We start from the raw sequence: 20438 nt of genomic DNA, 5'->3' as shown, positions 1-20438 counted from the left end.
TATTTCGGAAATCACCACATTTCCTCATCAGACTTCTTTCAGTAGGATTCGAACCGACGATCCCACTGACTCAGCCAGTTGCCTATGCACCGTGCTAAGTGCGCCTTGTAAATTATCGTTTGCTTATTTCCACTATTTTCATTTTTGTTATGCCAACACAATCAACCGCAGCTATTCCGCTGCAATTCACTTGATCATGTGGTGGTTGGTATTGTTGGTTTGTGCTAATAATTCTATTTTTTTAGAATGCTTAACTTTTAGGTGTGCTCGTCCTTAAGTTATTTGTTTTTGTTATTAAATGTTAAAAGTTAAGCATTCTAATAAAATATAATTATTAGCACAAACCAACAATACCAACAACCACATGATCAAGCGAATTGCAACGGAATAGCTGCGCTTGATTGTGTTGGCATAACAAAAATGAAAATAGTGGAAATAAGCAAACGATAGTTTACAAGGCGTACTTAGCACGGTGCATAGGCAACTGGCTGAGTCAGTGGGATCGTCGGTTCGAGTCCTACTGAAAGAAGTCTGATGAGGAAATGTGGTGATTTCCGAAATAGCTATCACTTCTACCATTTTTTCAAATTATTGTTGCTTTTCCACAATAAATTTTCATTTAAAAAATGGCCTCGAGCTCATTATAAAATTGTTGAATATAATTGTTATAAGGCCAAAAAAATAACAAAAACAAATAACTTAAGGACGAGCACACCTAAAAGTTAAGCATTCCAAAAAAATAGAATTATTAGCACAAACCAACAATACCAACAACCACATGATCAAGTGAATTGCAGCTGAATAGCTGCGTTTGATTGTGTTGGCATAACAAAAATTAAAATAGTGGAAATAAGCAAACGATAATTTACAAGGCGTACTTAGCACGGTGCATAGGCAACTGGCTGAGTCAGTGGGATCGTCGGTTCGAATCCTACTGAAAGAAGTCTGATGAGGAAATGTGGTGATTTCCGAAATAGCTATCACTTCTACCATTTTTTCAAATTATTGTTGCTTTTCCACAATAAATTTTCATTTAAAAAATGGCCTCGAGCTCATTATAAAATTGTTGAATATAAAACTATTTAATAAAATGTAAGTAAAATCTGTGGAAAGTTAACAACAAACTACTTTTTTACTTGCACTTTTCTCTCAAAGTGTTTACCGCCGGCAAACCTAAATAAAAGTTAAAATTTAAAAACGAGTTAATAAAGTTCATGTAAAACCTGTGGATAATTAACAATAAACTACTTCTCGCAAAATCTATAAAGGTCCCTTTCATAAAAAAAAACTGTGCAACAATCATTATTTTACACCCTGTATATGATAAAATATTAATAGCTGGAATAAGGAGTACAAAAGAAGTACAAAACTAATAAAGGAGTACATTTCCAGATATTTTTATTTGGGAGTACAAGAGAGTACATTGCAATAAAAAGGAGTACGTTTACTTCCAAAAGCATTACGTCTGGCAACCCTAGTTTAGGAGCTGTTTATGAGTTTTTCGAAAAGTTTGCATAACACAAAAACTTTAATTTTTTTTGTTAAAATACGTCTTAAAAAACATTTTTACTTCCGGTTTCTTTATTAAACGTCAAAGTTAGTCTTTGAGGAAGATAATAAACCCCTGATCGGATTTGGATTGAAAATGTAGAAGTTATAAGCACTTGAATAAAAATACAGAATATCAATTTTTACCAGGGCTGCAAACCACTCCAAAAATCGCTGCGGTTCGGTTTAGTGGTTCGTGTCACTTAGAAAAACTTTGTACCGGTACAAGAACCGGATCCCGAGTTTCCCTGAACAGCGGTTCGGTTCGATTCATATAGTTCAATTTCTTTATGCTAAAGGATACAAATATTAAAAAAATATGACAAATCCATAATTAAAAAATAAAGGCTTTGCTACTGAGATCAAATTGAAACATCCGCATAGTGGTGGAAAAGTAAATAATAAATATAAATCCAAGTTTCAAACTTTGTGCTAAAATTAATAGTATTTTGCGAAGTTTCATCTAAATTGCAAACTTTTTAATAAAAATTTCTAAGAACAATTTTTAACTTTTAAGTAGATTTTTGGCAGTTATTTGGACTTTCTTCCATACAAAAAATTTTAATACCTTCAAAAATAAAATTATTGAAAATCAACGCGATCAAGGCGAAATTAGAAAAATTTTATTAAACTTTTTAAGGTTTGGGCAAGGGGTAGCCAAGTCGAGTAGATGGGCAAAGTGGCTCACAGCAGCCTTTTGTACTTAGGAGCCGGCTTGTCCCATTTAGGTGGTAGATGAGGGGTAACATCTAGAGTCAGCATGAAGGGGGAAGAAGAGCGTATTCAAATTTCTTGTACTCCGACTCTCATTGCTAATATATATGATTTTAATGTATTTTGTACACCCCTTTACCCTGAGAACTGATTTAGCTCTTGCGTAGGCACTTGCTAGCTCTTTGACGGCTTTAAGAGCCAAAAATCTGTCCATCCCTGGAGTAGACAAAAGCATCATCTTTAGGATTTTGAATTAACCCTCAAAATATTGGCTTAATGCTGAAACCCTAATTTTCGGTCGTTTTGAGCTTACACTAGACCAGGCCCGGCGAACCTTTATACATACGCGTGCCATTATTGCCAAAGAATTATTCAATGTAGCCATAACGTGCCAAAAAGTAGTCACGACTTCTTAAAAAAAAAACGAATTAAGCGTCTCGTAAATGCCTCTGTGTACCTTGTGTGCAAACGCCAGCTTCTGCGGACAGCTTATATGCCTGGAATTGAATTCCAAGTTTCCAAAATTTTAGTATTCCCATTTTTTCTCATATCGTCCGATGGTATTTTAATTCGATTTATTTTAATTATTTCCTTGATTCGACTAAGTTTTGGTCATATTTAAGTAAACTGGAACTCAACCAGCTGCATTTCAAAATCTTCGATTTCCAGCCAATCAAAGTTAAATAAATTCAGTTTATCAAGTGAAGTCCCATCAGTATGCTCAGAATGCTGATTCCGTGGTAGCTGGAGCGAATGGCGAGATCGCCTTTCTTGTAGATTGGGCAGAGCACATTTAAATCCCAGTCGTCGGTCATCTGACCATATTCTGCATAAGATTTGATGCATGCACCTTGTAAACTCCTCGCCACCGTACTTTAATAGCTCAGCTGGCAGGCTGTCACCTCCAGCAGCTTTGTTGTTTTTCAAGCGCGCTATTGCTATTCCTAACTCGCCATATTCACGTGGTAGAACACCGACTCCATCGTCATCGACTGGGGGCTCTGATTCGTCTTTTCCACTATTTTCAGCGCTGATACCATTCAGTAGAGTGGAAAAGTGTTCCTTCCATAATTTAAGTACATTCTGGACATCGGTCACTAAGTCGCAATTGTTAATCTTACAAGAGTTCGCCCTGGTATTGAAACCTTCCGTAAGTTGAGAGAGTTAGGCTAAAATTTTCGGTCGTTTTTCTTGTCAGCGAGCATTTCAAGTTCTTCGCACTCACGTATTTCGGCCTCTCCTTTCTTATTGCGGCAAATGCATCTCGCTTCCTTCTTCAGTTCCCTATAATGGTCCCACATGGCTCGCGTTGCGCCCGATCGCAGCGTTGCCCTATAGGCAGCGTCTTTTTCCTCTGCGGCATCTTGACATTCCTCATCGTACCAGTTGTTCTTTCGGACTCGCTGAAGTCCAACTACTTCTTCGGCGGCGGTACTTAATGATCGGGAAATGTGGTTCCACTGCTCGCTTATGTCGGATTGTTGAAGAGTGCTCTCAGAGATAAGGTTGTGAGTCGAGTGGCGAATAAATTGGCCGTCTTTTGTGATTGCAGCTTTGCGACATTAAGCTTTCCTTGCATTGTTGGGCGCACATTTTTTGCTGCACAGAGGCGGGTGCGTATATTGGCTAAAGCAATATAGTCTAAAACGGTGGAAGCATGCCTTCCAACTATCACAACGTAGTCGATTTGGTTTCTCGTTTTTGATCTGGATACAGCCATGTAGCTTGGTGGATGTTCTTATGCTGGAACCTAGTACTACATATTACCATGTTTCGGGCCCCGGCGAGGTCGATCAGCCTCAGTGCGTTATCGGACGTTTCGTCGTGGAGGCTGAATTTTCCGACAGTGGCGCCAAAGATTCCTTTCTTGCCCACCTTGGCATTAAAATCACCGAGCACGAGTTTAACATCGTGTCGCGGGCAGCGCTCATATGTACCCTCTAAGCGCTCATAGAGAGATCCTTGGACGCTTCGTCCTTCTCTTCAATTGGGTTATGGGCGCAAATGAGCGAGATATTGAAGAATCTCGCTTTGATGCGAATTGTGGCTAGACCTTCGTCCACCGGGGTGAACGCCAGCACTCGGCGACGGAGTCTCTCTCTAACCACAAATCCAACACCGAATTTGCGCTCCTTTACGTGGCAAGTAGACGTCGCAAGGCTTCACACTTACTTTTCTTTGCCTCGTTCATCGCATTTCTTGGATGGCGATGATGTCAGCCTTTGGCTTCCCGGACAGAGGCTCCTTCCCCATTAAGGGTCCGGATATTCCAGGTGCATACCCTCAAATCATAGTCCTTTATACGTTTGCCGTGGTCGTCATCACGGAAAGGCTGTCTCATCCGAGGCTGTTTGTTCTTCTTCATTGGGCGGGGTTTTAACGTGGCGGGACCCAAACCTAGCGCACGCGAAGTTATACGCCTTTTCACTTTAGCTCGCTCCCAAACGGGTATTTTGGTTTCGTTTGGCCACTCCCAGGTGAATGGCAGTCAAAAGTTTTCACTTCTGCGCAGGGAACCATCCTCCATATCGGTGACGCAGTAATCCGTACGATTCAGTTTATTAGTTTAGTAAGTTAACCCTTACAAATTTCAGATGACTATATCTATCCGCTGTTGTCGGCCGCTGTGGTGTATTGGTAAGCAGTGCGTGCTTCCACTCCGCAGCACCTGGGTTCAAGCGCTGGTCAAAGCAACATCTCAAAAAAATTTAGAAAAAAAAGTTTTATTCCTAACAGCGGTCATCCCTCGGCAGGCAATGGCAAACATCCGAGTGTATTTCTGCCATGAAAAACAGCTTCTCATAAAAATAAAATCGCCGTTCGGAGTCGGCGTAAAACTGTAGGTCACTCCGCTTTGTGTGACAACATCAAGGCTCACGCCACAAGTCGGAGGAGAAGCTCGGCCAAACATTAAGATATGTGTAAGCGCCAATCTATTATTATTATATGTATCCGCATGGCCTAAAGCTATAGGTATCTTCTCTTTGGTGACAATATCAAGGCGCACGCCACAAATCGGAGGAGAAGCTCGGCCAAACACTAACATATAACACTAACATATATAATAATATATATAATCTATGATGAAAGGATTGCTAAATTTTTGATATAATTGTTTGGTTCATTTTGGCAGAAAAATGGTTTGATGGCGGTAACACTGGTCACTAATAGAGACTTTTAGTGCTAAACATTGATTTTAAGACTATTTGGTCTTCAGTAAGCTGTCTCACGTGTTTAGTCACGTTTAGGCGCTGAAAAAGAGCTCTGAGCAGGTCACAAAAAAAAAAGAATGAAAAGATAATTTCTTTCCATTTTACACTAAAAACGCGAAAGTAAAACGAAGAAATATTTGGTTATAAAAAAAGGCGTGAGTACTAAGTACTCATGAAATTTTATGTGCAAACATGCACATGCATACGGCAAAGATAAAAGTACATTTACATATAAATATAATCTCAATCAATGCTCGTTATCTGTCAAATTGGTTGTGCTTGTTATTCTCACAACTCGAGGAAAAGTTAGGCCCTGAGCATGATTCAATTACACTATGCGACAGTCAAAATCGGGATGGGATGAAACCAACGGGAAATGTTATATCGGTCAAAAACAAGTTATACGTGTCCCGGCGTCTCGCTGGGTCACGTCTAGGAATCGAGATATATATATAACTGTCATATAGGGGAAATTGTCACCTTTGGTGGTCTTTTTTTGACATAACTCGAGAACCACTAGTCCGATTTTGCTCAAACAAATTTAAGAAAATTAAAAATTACAATTCCTTTAATCTGTTCATATAACGTTTTTCTATATAATCAACAGTTTTGCCGGTAAAAATAAATGTATGAAGAAAAAAAATATTTTTTGCAAAAATATTAAATTTTTTTAAAACTGTTGATTATATAGAAAAATGTTATATGAACAGATTAAAGGAATTGTAATTTTTAACTTTTTTAAATTTGTTTGAGCAAAATCGGACCAGTGGTTCAAGAGTTATGTGAAAAAAAGACCACCAAAGGTGACAATTTCCCCTATATAATAGTTATATATATATATCTCGATTCCTAGACGTGACCCAGCGAAACGCCGGGACACGTATAACTTCTTTTTTATCGATATAACTTTCCCGGTTTTCCGGTTTGAACCCTTCCCGATCACTGACCCCTACCATTTGTCTCACAGTGTTATTAAAGGTTTTGTAAGTAGCTTTTTTCTAAAATTTGGCACTCCCACCCACAGGGATGGTTTATGGAAGCAGGAGAAAAGGGGGAAGAATTCAATCACACTTCCTAAAATGGGAGCTAAATTCCATAAAAAGGTGTGGATAATAGTGGTATTTTAAAACAAAAACGAATTTGATTTAATTATTTAATTTAAACAAGCTTATTTACATCGAATATAACCCCTGTGGTGTAGTGGTAAGCAGTGCGCGCTTCCACTCCGCAACGCCTGGGTTCAAGCCCTGGTCAAAGCAACATCGCAAAAAATATAGAAAGAGGTTTTTTCTTAACAGCGGTCGTCCCTCTGCAGACAATGGCAAACCTCCGAGTGTATTTCTGCCACGAAAAACAGCTTCTCATAAAATTAAAAACTGTAGGTCCCTCCGCTTTGTGTGACAACATCAAGGCGCACGCCACAAATCGGAGGAGAAGCTCGGCCAAACACTAACATTTGTGTAAGCGCCAATCTATTATTATTATTATTATAACCCCCGATTGATATTAAAAATAAATATTTCTATGTATATACCAAACTTGCGAACGTCAGATGGCGCATAACTCGAGAATGGATGGTCCACTATCAGCATTTTTTTTTTGTTGTATTTGTTTGCCAGTTGATGGATATGCAGAAGCTATTTGTTTGTGGAAAGTAAGCAATATTTATAAAAAAACGGCAAATAAAAAAATTTGGAGCTTACGTTTCTTTCGCGGTTATGGCTCGATTGTTTCGAATATGGTAATTCGAATACTTTAATGTCGCACTTTTAATGATCTGGGGAGAATATTCAACACTGGCTTGCACAGCCGCAATTGGCGATTCGTGCCGGGCGAACTCAGGAAGAATAGAAAGAACACGCAGCTACTGCACGACTGAGACAGGGAACGTGATCTACATCGTCAAATGAGAAGTGGCGTAATGGGGCTTTCGCACGAGGCGATTTTTCAGGCAACTTTTGCGTTCAACTCACGCCGGGTTGTACGAAAAAAATTTGAATGACCAAAAATATCAAAATATAAAAAAATATCAAAATATTCGCCATAAAAAGGCGTTTGCATTATTCAACTTTGCATTCTACTTTTGGTTGAACGGCCTTTCAACTAATCGCTTTCAACAAAGCTGGTAGCCAGCCAACATTCGCCTCGTGCGTACACCTTTTAAGTGTGCAATTACATCGCGCCATTGACTAAACCGAGCTGTCGTGTGACGATTGGGCCTATGGATGCGGTTTGGCAATGTTATATTGCGTCAAAGTCTCATTTGGAGACACCAGGATTGTGTTGTGGAGGACAATACCTAAATACCTTCGTTGGCTCATTGCACGCTTTTCTATATAGTGACTTGGCAGAATCAAGATGTCTCCACGAATATCGACAAATATATTTCGGCATTTAAGGGAATTTCGTATCTTTAGCCTACATTGAATTTCTGTAGTCCAACGATTCTCACCAATTTTGTCATGTGGGCGCCAGCGAATGAAGAACAAATATTTCTTCAAATCTAAAAAGTAAAAATTTCACTACTAACAATTTAAAAATGTTCTTAAAACTTGCAAAGAAATTTGGAAAAGAAATATCACTGTTTTTGTTTTTAGGAGTAGGGTGGGAGTGTCATTTATAAAATTAGAGCGAGAGAAAGTTTTTCATACAAAACCTTTCATTACTGAATCATGGGCCGTGAGCACATTTGTCGTCTCGTCCTCGTCACATCATTTGAAAAATTGAAGAGCTTGCTACGAAGACTTGAATTTCAATAGACGCCCGCACATTATGCGTCATCATCTCGTTTTCGTCTCTTCATTCACTCGTCAAAACGTAGAACGTCAAACAATGTCGTTTTCAAGTCGTCATTTATTTAGATTTTTGTGTTGATAAATTGAATTTAATTGCTTAAATTTTAATAATTGAACATAATATGAGTAAAACAAGCGATTTATCAGTGAAGTTCGCGCAATTAGTTGAAAACTATCCGTGTTTATACAACAATAATTTAGCAGAGTATTCTCGGAAGGATATTACCGAGAAAGCATGGTCATCCGTAGCAACAGAAATACAATGGTCAGGTATGAAATACTAAATTGAAATGGTAAGCAAACCCAACGAACCTTTTTAATAAAAATGGGCAGTTTAGATATATTTTATGAATTTATTTAAACGCAATAGTTCCATTGCCAAGGCAAAGCCACATTTGGCAATAAAAAATAATTTGCAAGGTAATTCCTTAGAGCTTGAGGCGTTGTGTTTGGTTGTACTATTGCAATAGTTGCATGCACCGGAACATTTGTTGGCTGCGCATATCTCTCAAACGTTGGGGTTGTGTATAAAACACCGTCGTGTTTCCTTATAAAATTATGCAAAACGCAAGCGCACTGCACAATTGATGTTATTGTTGAGTACTTCTTGCAGCGAATCGGCGTCATGAATATCTGAAATTTCTGCGTCATCATTCCGAATGCGCACTTAATATTTTTCCGCGCTCTACTCAACCTATAATTAAAAGTCCGCATTGTGTTATCAATATTCCTTTCCGGATACGGCCGCATAATGTTTCTGCTTATGGGTAACGCTGCGTCTGCCACAAAGTAGTACGGAAACTGGATTTCGCTTTCATCGTGCGGTAATTCGCTAGGGGCAGGTATTTGGATGCTTCTGTCCAACCACTGGTGGAATTCCGAAACACGAAATATGCCTCCGTCGCTGTTCCTCCCTGCAAACCCACACTCAATAGAGGTGAACAACCCATCCGCGTCACAACACCCCAGTAGTACTGTTGAGTGATAGTTGTTGTAGTTATAATTGGCCGATCCGGAATTGGGAAATTTTTATATACGAATGTGCTTCCCATCGATCGCGCCAATGCAGTTGGGCCACTGCCACAATTCGTAGAAGCGGTTAGCAATTCTCCTCCACTCTTCGCAAGTGGGCATCTTCATATACTGGCCCTTAAGTGCATTCCATATTGCTTTTGTTGTTTCTTCTACAATAAGGGCAACTGTGCGCTCCCCATGCTGAAAATGATGCGCCAGCGCTGCAAATATGCATCCAGTAGCTAAATATCTGCAAATTATAAATTTCCTTAATAAAAAAGTTGATTTGAAATGTGCATATGTACGTGTGTATATCTTTACAGTCGCTACTTGTAAAGAAAAATGGAGAAACATGCGGAGCAATTTTATAAGATGCTTAAAGGGACCCCCAAGTGGCTCGTCAGCAAAACAGCAAAACACATAATGCAGTTTTTGATTCCTTATGTAAGACCCGTTCAACACACGGAGGGCAGTAATAGCAGCATTGTTCTGTGTGATAAAGATATTTTAACGGAAGCCGAAGAAATAGAGGTTCACAGAAGAAGAAAGCTCCACTGATACAGCCAATAAGACAAAGAGATCGAATGCCGATGTTGAACCGCATAAGCAGGCCAAAAAGATAAAGAAAACTGCTGAAGTGGATGACAAAGTTGCCGATGCTGTATTGCAGCTTGTTGAAGAAAAGCGACAAAAAAAGGACACTCAGGTCACTGAAAGTAGGAAAATGTTTCTTTTAAGTATGCAAGCAGATGTCGAAAAGATGACGGAGCAGGAATATGCAGATTTTAGAATTTACTGCCTCATGGGAATCCAAAAATGTATAGCCAACCGAGCGGATAATTCTAATTCGCAATCTGTTATCCCATCGCGCAGTAATTCCTTTGTCAGCACACCTGCTCATTCGCCGAAAGGCGTGGCATTCAACCAAAACCCGACTCAATTTTATAATACCAGCAGTGGACATTTATTGATAAGGACACCTGCTCACTCGTCAAAATTCATACTAGCATACCAAAGAACAAGTGAAATTGTACCTCTAGAAGAAATTCTACGAGCGGCACACTTGCTTCGTCCCCAATGGAGGTTCCTTTACATAGGGAATCAATTATAATTTCCAATGAAAATGCACAGCAATTTTTCCTTGCAACTCATGAATAAACAAAACAATAAACAAATATATACTTATGTGTATGTACATATTTAAGTACATATGTACATAGTACGTATGTAGATAAAAACAAGAAAAATACCTTAGCGTTATCATTAATCGTTCTTTGGGTCCAATGGATTCCCTGAATCTTGTGTTTTGTTTTTGAATATCTGGACCCACAATTGATTCAAGGGTCAAAAACGTACTCTTGGACATTCTGTAGAATGACTGGAACTTGCGATCGTCTTCTGAAAGTTCTAGCGCGGCAATGTAGAGGCGTTTTTGGGCATTATTTTTTATGTAGGAATGGACCCAGTATCTTCTGCGCCTTCTCAGTCGGCGGCGTCGCACGTAAAGGTCTAGGATCATTGCCAAATCCTCGTCTTTGCTGGAAGATGATGATGACATCGCACTCAAAAATTTTATTTATTCTGTATGACAACTTAACAGAAAACTCAATGTGTTGAGCGATCGTGACGACAAGTGTGCAGAAGTCTTGTTGTCATGACGAGACGAGTACATGACGAGGACGGGGCGACAAATGTGCTCAGCTACACATATTAATTTAAATATATTTTAACTTAATATTTTATTAAAAATACCTTTACAAACCTCTATTCCTTGCTAGCGTCAATTTTTGTTTACTTTTACATTTGACATTCCTCCTCTTCGCAAGTATAATGATAAAACTAGGTTGGACACCAAAAAGTTATCGGTTTAATCTGAGATAATTTTATAATTATCTAAATTTTGTATGGTTATCTCTTTTTCTAATTACAGACTAAGAAGTTGAGCTCGAAAACGAGGATAATCTTTTTATATGTAAACCTATTATTAGGCGATTCAGTTACATGCAGAGACATGTAGGTTAGGTTAGAAATTAAACACTAATTTCACTTAATTTTATTCATTTTGCTGATTTAACTTTTTTTATTCATTTTCATTTTTAATTCTCTTAATACATGAAATTATCGGTATGACACTCGTGACTCAAGGGCGTTAAAGTATCTTGAAAACATCGCATCAATTACTGTTTTTGAGCTTGTAGTTTTAGCGTTTCTATTTTTATATATTCCTAAATTTAGTTTTTCTTTTCGGAATATAATCTGTGGTTCTGCTTCATTTGTCACTGGGTTTACGTTAAAGTCATGAATAGATATAACAGACCATCTTTTGTTTGCACAATGGGGAGCTAAATTCATTTGTTTGGCATTTCCTCTTAATAATAATAATAATCCCAACGGTTTTTACCCTCCATTCCCGCCCATCCGCAAGTGGGGCGCAGTCCGCATGACGTACGGAACCAGTATTCAATTTTTGCGCCGAGTCACGATAGGCAGGAGTTTGTTAAGTGTCGAGATCTAAAACTGTTCAGCTACAGAACTAAATTCATCAGCCGATTTTATGTCTTTATTTTAATGATTCATTTATTGAGAGAGGACGGTATCGATTTCTTAATGCTGAAAAGCGGATCTGATATATCAAACGTGCTGGAATGAGAGTTAGAATCCTGGCATAAGCACCGGAGTGGGTCGTGCAATTCAAAATTAGTTTTACAAGCTTTCAGAAATAGGGGACAAAAGTGTCTTGATACCCGGGAGGGAACATTAAGGCTAACTTCGCCAAGAAGAAGCGGACTTGAAATTGAGCATGTTAGTAATTTAACTATACACATTTTACCAAGCATTTGCCGGCGCACAGTGCGTAATTTCGGCGATTTAGGGGAAGGAAACTCATAGCTCCCACAATTTTGACTCTAGAATATATTTTTTTTTTAGTTATGTACTTCTAATAGACTGTATAATTACGCTTTCAAAGGATGTGGGTGATTCCATAAGTCTAATATTTTATATGGGCATTTCCAGGGGAGGGTCTTTATAGTCAAAAATTAAAAGTGATATATCTCCGTTAGGTATGGTCGAATCTGGGTTATTTTTTCCACGTATATTGGTTGCATATGCAGGAATATTTTTGCAAAAAATTTACCCGTTAGGTGGCGCCGGGGTCGAAATATTTTGAAAGCCCGTATTTATAGACTGATTTTGTTAATATTTGATACATAGTAAGCCATGTATTCACAAAAAATATAAATATAATTATATAATTTGATTTCTAATATCTTCGCACCAGTTTGGCTGACAGTTTTCACCTTTTGCATTAACTATAGTGTTTTACAAGCACTAAGTATACACAAATCAAAACAAAAAAAAGGAAACTTAAATTATTATTTGTGTTTCTTCACCTTAAGGTCGATTTGATTTGATTTGAGATTTGTAGCTGCCATGCCTCAAAATAAGAAAAATCCCCTACGACCAATTTTTTGTCACCAAAAATACACAAAAACCCGATTTTTTTAACCAAAGGTTGACTTTAAATCGATTTTTTTTTTAATTGTGCAATTTTGTGCAAATTCTTACTATTGGCCCTTGATATACAGATGCCCAGTTAAAAGTTCCTGAAGAGATCCAAATGTCACACGCTGTCAAACAATTTATATGCTTATATGAATAAAGCGAAATCCCATTTTTTTTTAATCTAAAGGAGCGTAAGTGATATGTAAGGTTGACGTCTAAAATTTCAAAATAATGTTTTTAATTAAGTTTACAATGTGTAAAATGCAAAGTATACCCACGACCGCAGTCTCGTTATGAAATGAGACGGATACGACCACTGATTGATAAAGACCGGAAAACTGGCGATTTTCGTTCGTCAAAACAGGCATGTTTGCACAAGCTCAAAATTCTTCCAGGTAATCTTCTAACGATTGGGGACCGATTTTCTGTTATATCAGACATCCATACGCACACATATCGTATCTGAACTTTTTTTACCAACTTCGATTTTCGATCTTCCTTCCCCTAAATCACCCAAATTACGCACTGTGCGGCGGCTGGAAAGTGTAGGAAGATTAATAAGTTTTAATCGGCTCGTATAAGGTGGAAGGTTATACTGAGAATCCGGACGGAAATATCTTAAAGCAAAAAGTAGGAATTGTTTTTGAATTGAATACTCTCGTCTTCTCTTTGTGCAATCTTGTATTAGCTCTGATCCAGTACACAATGAACTTACAGGTTTTTACACTAACTTGCCGGAAGGATCCCGTATTCCTAAATCATGTAAATGAGAGCGATTTTTGGAGAGTTGTGTAGAGAATGAAGTTGCAAGATTTTACCCGATGCTTTTTTGTTCCCGTACATTTTGCTGTTACTCACTTTTTACTCGCAGTATCTATTGGATCAGGGCTATTATATCATCCATACATATGTTATCATACATATATTCATGTACGTTCATCAGTTATCAACGGTCCCAGTTAAAATGATTTCAGTATTTTTTTTCGTCCTGTTTTTTATCAATAGACTATTAAACCTCAACAGCTTACAGATTTTAAAAGTTTCTTCAATGATCATAGATGTATTATCCCTGCAACAGTATCCTTTTACCCATATACATTTGGTAAAAAATTCGTTATATGAGTACATATATACATAAAGTGCAATTTTAAGTCGCTAAGGCTTACCATTAATTTTTGGCAATTTTTTTTTATTGGCGGTATTACGTATTTTTGTCATACAAAGTAAGTATGTTCGACCATTTTTTTGAAAGAGAAGCAAAACATTTCAATCGCACTTTATTATACTCAATTTTAGTGAGTTTCAAAACTGCAAACCAAATTTTTTCTAAAGATTCTAATTAAAATGTTTGAAATTTTGGTGAAACATTGCAGAATTAATTTTTATAGTTTTTTGCATAAAGTTGGAAATTTGTTGTTATATGAGCTTTACTCTCATAAAATAAATAATAAACATTAAACAAACTAAGGAAAAAATAGCCAAAACTTACTAAATGTCGAGCCCTAATTTCTATTTAGGTCACTGTATGTAATCCTCGATTCGAATCACAAACATTCAGACTAGAAAATAATATCTGTTTATGGAGAAAATTACGGTCATATACCAACATCACTTAAAACTAGTTCATAGGGATGCCATTTCAGTGAGTTGTTAAGCCGTCGAAACAACATCGAATACGGGACAAATACAGGACATTAAAAGAAATACAGAACATTTGGCGTCCCGTTTTAAATAAATAAATTACCAGGACATTGCGTCAAAAAAAGAGGACTGTCCCGTATTATACAGGACGGATGGTCACCGTACATATAGGCACAAAGCCGTATGCAAGGCCGGAGTTTGCATAATCGGAAGTAATAATCAATTGCACCGTATTTCGTCTTACTCTGCATATGCCTAAATGTATGCAACCATTTGCAATAGCACAGGGCGCTTCTAATGAAATTACAAATTTGCTTCTGCAATACACAATTTTTGAAATCATAAAAACAACCGTACCATGCTGTGCAATGGCGCATCGTGTAGCTCCTTCCTTTTCTACTGTAGCTTTTGTGCATTTTTAGGCGCAGTGCTACAAAAAGGAAACGCATGCACAAGGTTGCAAACTCGCAGGGTGCACCTGATGATTTTTTTTGTCATTCCGTTATTCAAACAAATTTTTTGGTGATGCATTTCCGAACGTTCTTTTTTGCAGTTCGCAAATATTTTTTATGCATTTATGCATTGCTTTTAATAAGGTTTTAAACAAAATAATGTATAGATTTAACAATAACAATCGCGCCGTCAAGTTTAAATAGCGGCAAATCAGCCCTTCGAAATTTTCTGCTAGGCTATGCGTTACAGCTTCGCAAATTTTACCCCTACCGAAACCAAATATGTATACACATCAAAAATTCATTAGGAACCTAAATGAATTAATTAATTAATATTTCATTCAACATTTCTATTAAAATAAAAAAATTCACTACTCATTGCCTACATTGCGCACTTTTCTACTACCATGAAACGCATGCACAAGGTTGCAAACTCGCAGGGTGCACCTGATGATTTTTTTTGTCATTCCGTTATTCAAACAAATTTTTTTGGTAATGCATTTCCGAACGTTTTTTTTTGCAGTTCGCAAATATTTTTATGCATTTATGCATTGCTTTTAATAAGGTATTAAACAAATTAATGTATAGATTTAACAATAACAATCCCGCCGTCAAGTTTAAATAGCGGCAAATCAGCCCTTCGAAATTTTCTGCTAGGCTATGCGTTACAGCTTCGCAAACCAAATATGTATACACATCAAAAATTCATTAGGAACCTAAATGAATTAATTAATTAATATTTCATTCAACACTTCTATTAAAATAAAAAAAATTCACTACTCATTGCCTACATTAAGCACTTTTCTACTACCATTTTCACGCAGGGAAGTTCATTCTTTCTCCTTTCTCCATCCTTCGTTAATAAAACTTTTAGAATAGGAGTGTCAAACACGTCTGTCATTGTTTATCTAACATTTTATTATTAAACTAAGATTATATCTAACTAATGCTATGCGTTACCATTTTTTATCAATGTCTTTTAGATCCATACACCGGCTGCGCTTCGTCATTTCATTTGACAGGGCTAAGTCTTAACTCTGCCGATTATTTAGGAGCGCGCTCACTTGGCGATCTACATCCAGCAACTGCGGCAGCAGCGGCAGTTGCCGCCAATTCATTAACAAGTACAGACTTTCATTTCAGCGTCGACGGATCGCGATTGAACAGCCCGCGACCAGGAAGCCTACGCGCTAGTATTAGCCGGAAACGTGCTCTATCCTCTTCACCATACTCGGACTCCTTCGATATCAATTCAATGATAAGATTCTCGCCCAACTCTCTAGCTACCATTATGAACGGTTCGCGGTCCAGCAGCACTGCTAGCGGTTCGTATGGGCATTTGTCGGCGGGCACCATCAGCCCCGTGCCACATTTGCAGCAGCTTCAAGCGCATTTACTAAGAGCGAGTGCCGGTCTACTGCATCCGCTGCCTTCCCATCAAGCTGCGGCCGCCAGCATGTTCGCCATGGGCCACATGCATCCATTACAATCGGCCGCGGCTGCAGCAGCCGCTGTAGCAGCAACGGTGGTCAACAGTGGTTCAGTGGGTAGTACGAGCAACACTACAGGAATACCAGCCACTGGTAGCAACACAAGCATGCCAGCCAATAATAATATTGTTAACACGACTACACCTAGCCCCATGGCAAGTGAACATTTGTTGAGTAGAAAACTGGTAAGCGAAATTTACTATGTTACCTTAATATATAAAGACCTTATCTAACATTTTTAGTTCTCTGCGAGGTGATTAAAGAACTTAATAAAAATTTCAGTTCTTTAGATAGGATTTCCTACCAGGGCTGTTCTTTATTGAAGATTACCACACATTTTCTCAACAAGAACAACCACTCCACTAACAGTCGTGTACAAACTCTTTTGTTATTATTCACGAAAATATTCGAAGTCTCCGGCAAAACTTTGATTTACTGCTTTGCTATCTTGAGCTAATTAAAACTCCTTCGTATATTCTATTTGTATGTGAAATCTAGATATATTTATTCGAAGAATAAGTAAATATGAGTAGTCCACTTGCAAAGTGCGCTATGTAAAATTTTTTCGATTTTTAGTTTTTGGTGGATTACGTACCAGTATTTAAAGTACATAGTTTCATGCCCACTAACAACACAGTGCAAAATCTTCTTATATTCTGAAAAAAATAGCATAAAATGTTAACTCTTCTTTCAAAAGTCGCTATCATACTTATTTATAAATTTTCAAAAGTATCCATCTTCTGATGAACCTAGAAAACTGCTTTAGGTCGTGTAGACTGTTATTGTTATCTTATGCCATGGTATGTTATGTTATAATTTTATAAGGCTCTTATTTATCCAAATTTTCAGGTAATAATAAAAAAGATTCAATTTAAATGTTACTTGTTGCCGTAGTCGTTTTTTTCAAATTTATGGCTTTCTATTATAAAATCACATAACGCTGTTTGCAAGTGGACTACTCATATATAAATAAATAAATGCAAGATTTTAAAATACAAGGCTACAATATCTTAACGAAACTTGGTATGTGTACTTCTTTTCTGCGTAGGACGGATGTTTTGAAAATGGGGATAATCGGACAATAACCACGTCTACCTCCCATATAACGGTAGTTTTCAGAAATACGAAACCTGCGATATTTTAGTAACTACTGAAGCTTATTCACTCAAAATTTATATTTACAGTAAATTTTAGGCAAAAATTAAAATATTAATAATTTTTGGAAAATGGGCGTAGCCACATGATTACATGTGGGAACCGTTCCACTAATTTCTGCCAAACTTGGCACAGTCGTTGGTCTTGACAAAACATACCAAACGGCTGGAAATTTTTTAAATCGGACATAATTTAGAGAAATACGAAAGCTTCGTTAAATCAGCTAACTTATTCAAAATTGATGCTTGAAATAACTCTTTATCACAAATTATGTTTATGATAAAATTTTGAAAAATGGGCGTGGCACCGCTATCGAAGCTGTTTGTGATAGGCGTAACACCACCCCTTCTTACCACGTAGCGGAAGTTTTCGGAAAGGTGAAGAAACAATATTGAATACTTGCGAAGGGTATTATTGTTCGGCACTGCCCGAACTTAGAATTTTTAGTTTTATTTAAGGCCTCCTTATGAACAATTCTTTAATTTTTTGTTGCAGTGTAGAAGCATAAATACTATTTATTCGGACATCCCACTCGTAAGCATTTGACATATAATCACCTGTCAGAGCAAAGTCTTAGAGAAACTGAATACTCTTAAGTTAAAATGGAAGGTCTGTGGGAATAAAAAGGACACCTTACAGAAACACATCTTCTCCTTTGCTGCATCCAGTAAAAATTCTTGCTGCAATTATATTGGCCATAATTATCTTTACTAAAAATCTTGTTTCAATATTAAGGCCCTAAATTTCCAAATTTCAAAGTCATGAGACTTACGGTTCCGAAGTTATTTCTGATTAAAAGTTTCACGCCTATGAGATTCTTGTCATTCATATGTGCCGTACTATAAGCGCTTACCATGGATATGTCTTCATACCAAATTTCAAATTCATGTGACGTGTGACCGAAGTTATGGCTTATTAAAGATTGCACACCTATAGGATGAGCCACGCCCCTTTTTAAAAAGTACATATATCTACTTTACAATAAGCATCTACCATAGATATGTTAGTCACCAAATTTCAAAGTCATGTGACTTACGGTTTCGAAGTTATAGCTGGTTAAAAATGTCACGCCTATGGGGGGTGCCACGCCCCTATATCAGATCTCATTTTTTATACCCTAGGTTACGTCACACTCTATATACCAGTTAAAGCCTTATGAAAATCCATTCAGTAGTTCCGGAGATTGGTGAGTTCAAACAGACAAACAGACAAACAATCTACAGTTTTATTATAGTTAGTAATATTTATATAGAAGATAGATAGAAAATAAGGAGCATAACATAAAAAATTCATTCAATAAGTACCCTCGCTTTACTTTTTCTCAAGAGGTGGATACTAAGCTTATTTCGTGTGTGTTTCCAAGGAATTTTAACATCTGATACTTCACAGCCTGTTGCCTCACTCATTCTTCAGGAAATAATGGAACGGGCATATATTTATGTTGCAAACATGGGTTGCCTTGCGCTCTTTTTTAACAAAAACTTCATAAAACCGTAGTAGGAAGCAAAGCAAATTTCTTAAGAACTGCGTACTACCTTAAGGAAATGCTTATCTTCTCAATTTCTTGTACGTCATTTTATATGGACTTTTTGCTTTTCTTGAGAACTGCATGATGGCCTCTAGAGTACAACTCCACAACAAGCTTTTCAGGCGTTCAGCGCTCTATTCAGCTATGCGTTTAATATTAGAGCCTAAGTGCCTCAAGCCGCAACGCATGAAAAACCTGCCATGAAGCTTCAGCTTTAACATCTGTGGGTCACTATGTTATTACAAGAACGATATACAACCAGCGCCTAACGATAAGTTAACACAGTAAAAAGTTTATAAAAGGACAGCTTTGTAAAAATCAGGACATTAGGCGGGAAAGGAAAAATCAGTCAGGACACTTTAATTCGACCCTGAAATCAGGAAATGTCCTGAAAAATCAGGACGTCTGGTCACCCTATCTACATGGCTGCTGCAGCGAATAGTTATCAAATATTTGCATCCTCCTTAAATGAGCCAACTAGTAGTATCTCTGGTACCTCGACCATGTCTTTTGCCGCTTCAGCTGCAATACCTCCAATTCATTTACTAGCCTAGTTTCGATCTCCTAATTACAGACTTTACGTTCACGGTTGCCACATTTGGTCACTTGTGACCAAAATAGGTAACTTGTATATCTCTTCTTTAGTTAAATAAAAGTATATTACACTTGTGCTTGTGATGTAAATAAACCCGCTTTCGCAAACTTTTTTCTCAAAACCAATTACAAATACAACGTCGCGTTCTTACGTGATCTTGTATTTTTGGTTCATGGGCAGTCTACTCGTAAATTTGTAGAGCGGCTGTCACACGTTCAATATTTATTGTGATATTTGGATCGTGATCTATATTGCTGGATTTCAAAATATTGATGGATCGCGCGGGAATGCTACATGTTCAATATTTATCGCGTTAGTATTTACATGTTTTTGTGTTGAGAGGTTTAAAGTCCAATAGAGGAAGCCTGGAAATCTTATCTAAATTTTATGTTATTTTATTGAAAATTCAACAAATTATCTATACTTTTTATTATATGCATGCTGATAACACATCTAATTTATTTATTTAATTTAATCAACAAACGAGATGCTTACAGACTATATGACAAATACATATATGGGCAAATCTAAAAAACAGGTAACCTTTGTGTTATTTAGCTTTATTTTCACTGTTGTAAACTAAATCAAACTGGTTGCTTTTGGATATAGTAATTCATTGACGTAGAATTTGATCAATTTGCTACATAACTTTTGAATTATATGTGTTTAAATTAAGAAAAATAATGTAAACAAGTGAATTTTTTATTTAATTTTTAAGAGGGGCACAATTAATTATGTCATAATTTTTGAAGCACACCATATTCCGATTTGAAATTAAATGGGCGTTTAG

The 20438-nt window shown here is 37.2% G+C and overlaps 1 protein-coding gene across 10 annotated transcripts in view; it reads left to right on the top strand.

Moving 5' to 3' along the window:
• Positions 1 to 20438, top strand: part of LOC118745690 (transcriptional activator cubitus interruptus) — a 214784-nt gene that overhangs the window by 132758 nt on the left and 61588 nt on the right. For all 10 annotated transcript variants that reach the window (XM_036479283.1, XM_036479281.1, XM_036479280.1 and 7 more), the window contains one exon: positions 15864 to 16555. In XM_036479283.1, coding sequence (XP_036335176.1) covers positions 15864 to 16555 — 692 coding nt within the window. The remainder of the gene's footprint in view (positions 1 to 15863; positions 16556 to 20438) is intronic.

The sequence above is a fragment of the Rhagoletis pomonella genome, unplaced genomic scaffold (assembly GCF_013731165.1).
Source record: "Rhagoletis pomonella isolate Grant_MI unplaced genomic scaffold, Rhpom_1.0 Rhpom_scaffold_00009, whole genome shotgun sequence".
Taxonomy (NCBI): domain Eukaryota; kingdom Metazoa; phylum Arthropoda; class Insecta; order Diptera; family Tephritidae; genus Rhagoletis; species Rhagoletis pomonella.
Note: the sequence above shows the minus strand (reverse complement) of the source record. Positions and strands in the feature narration are given on the sequence as shown.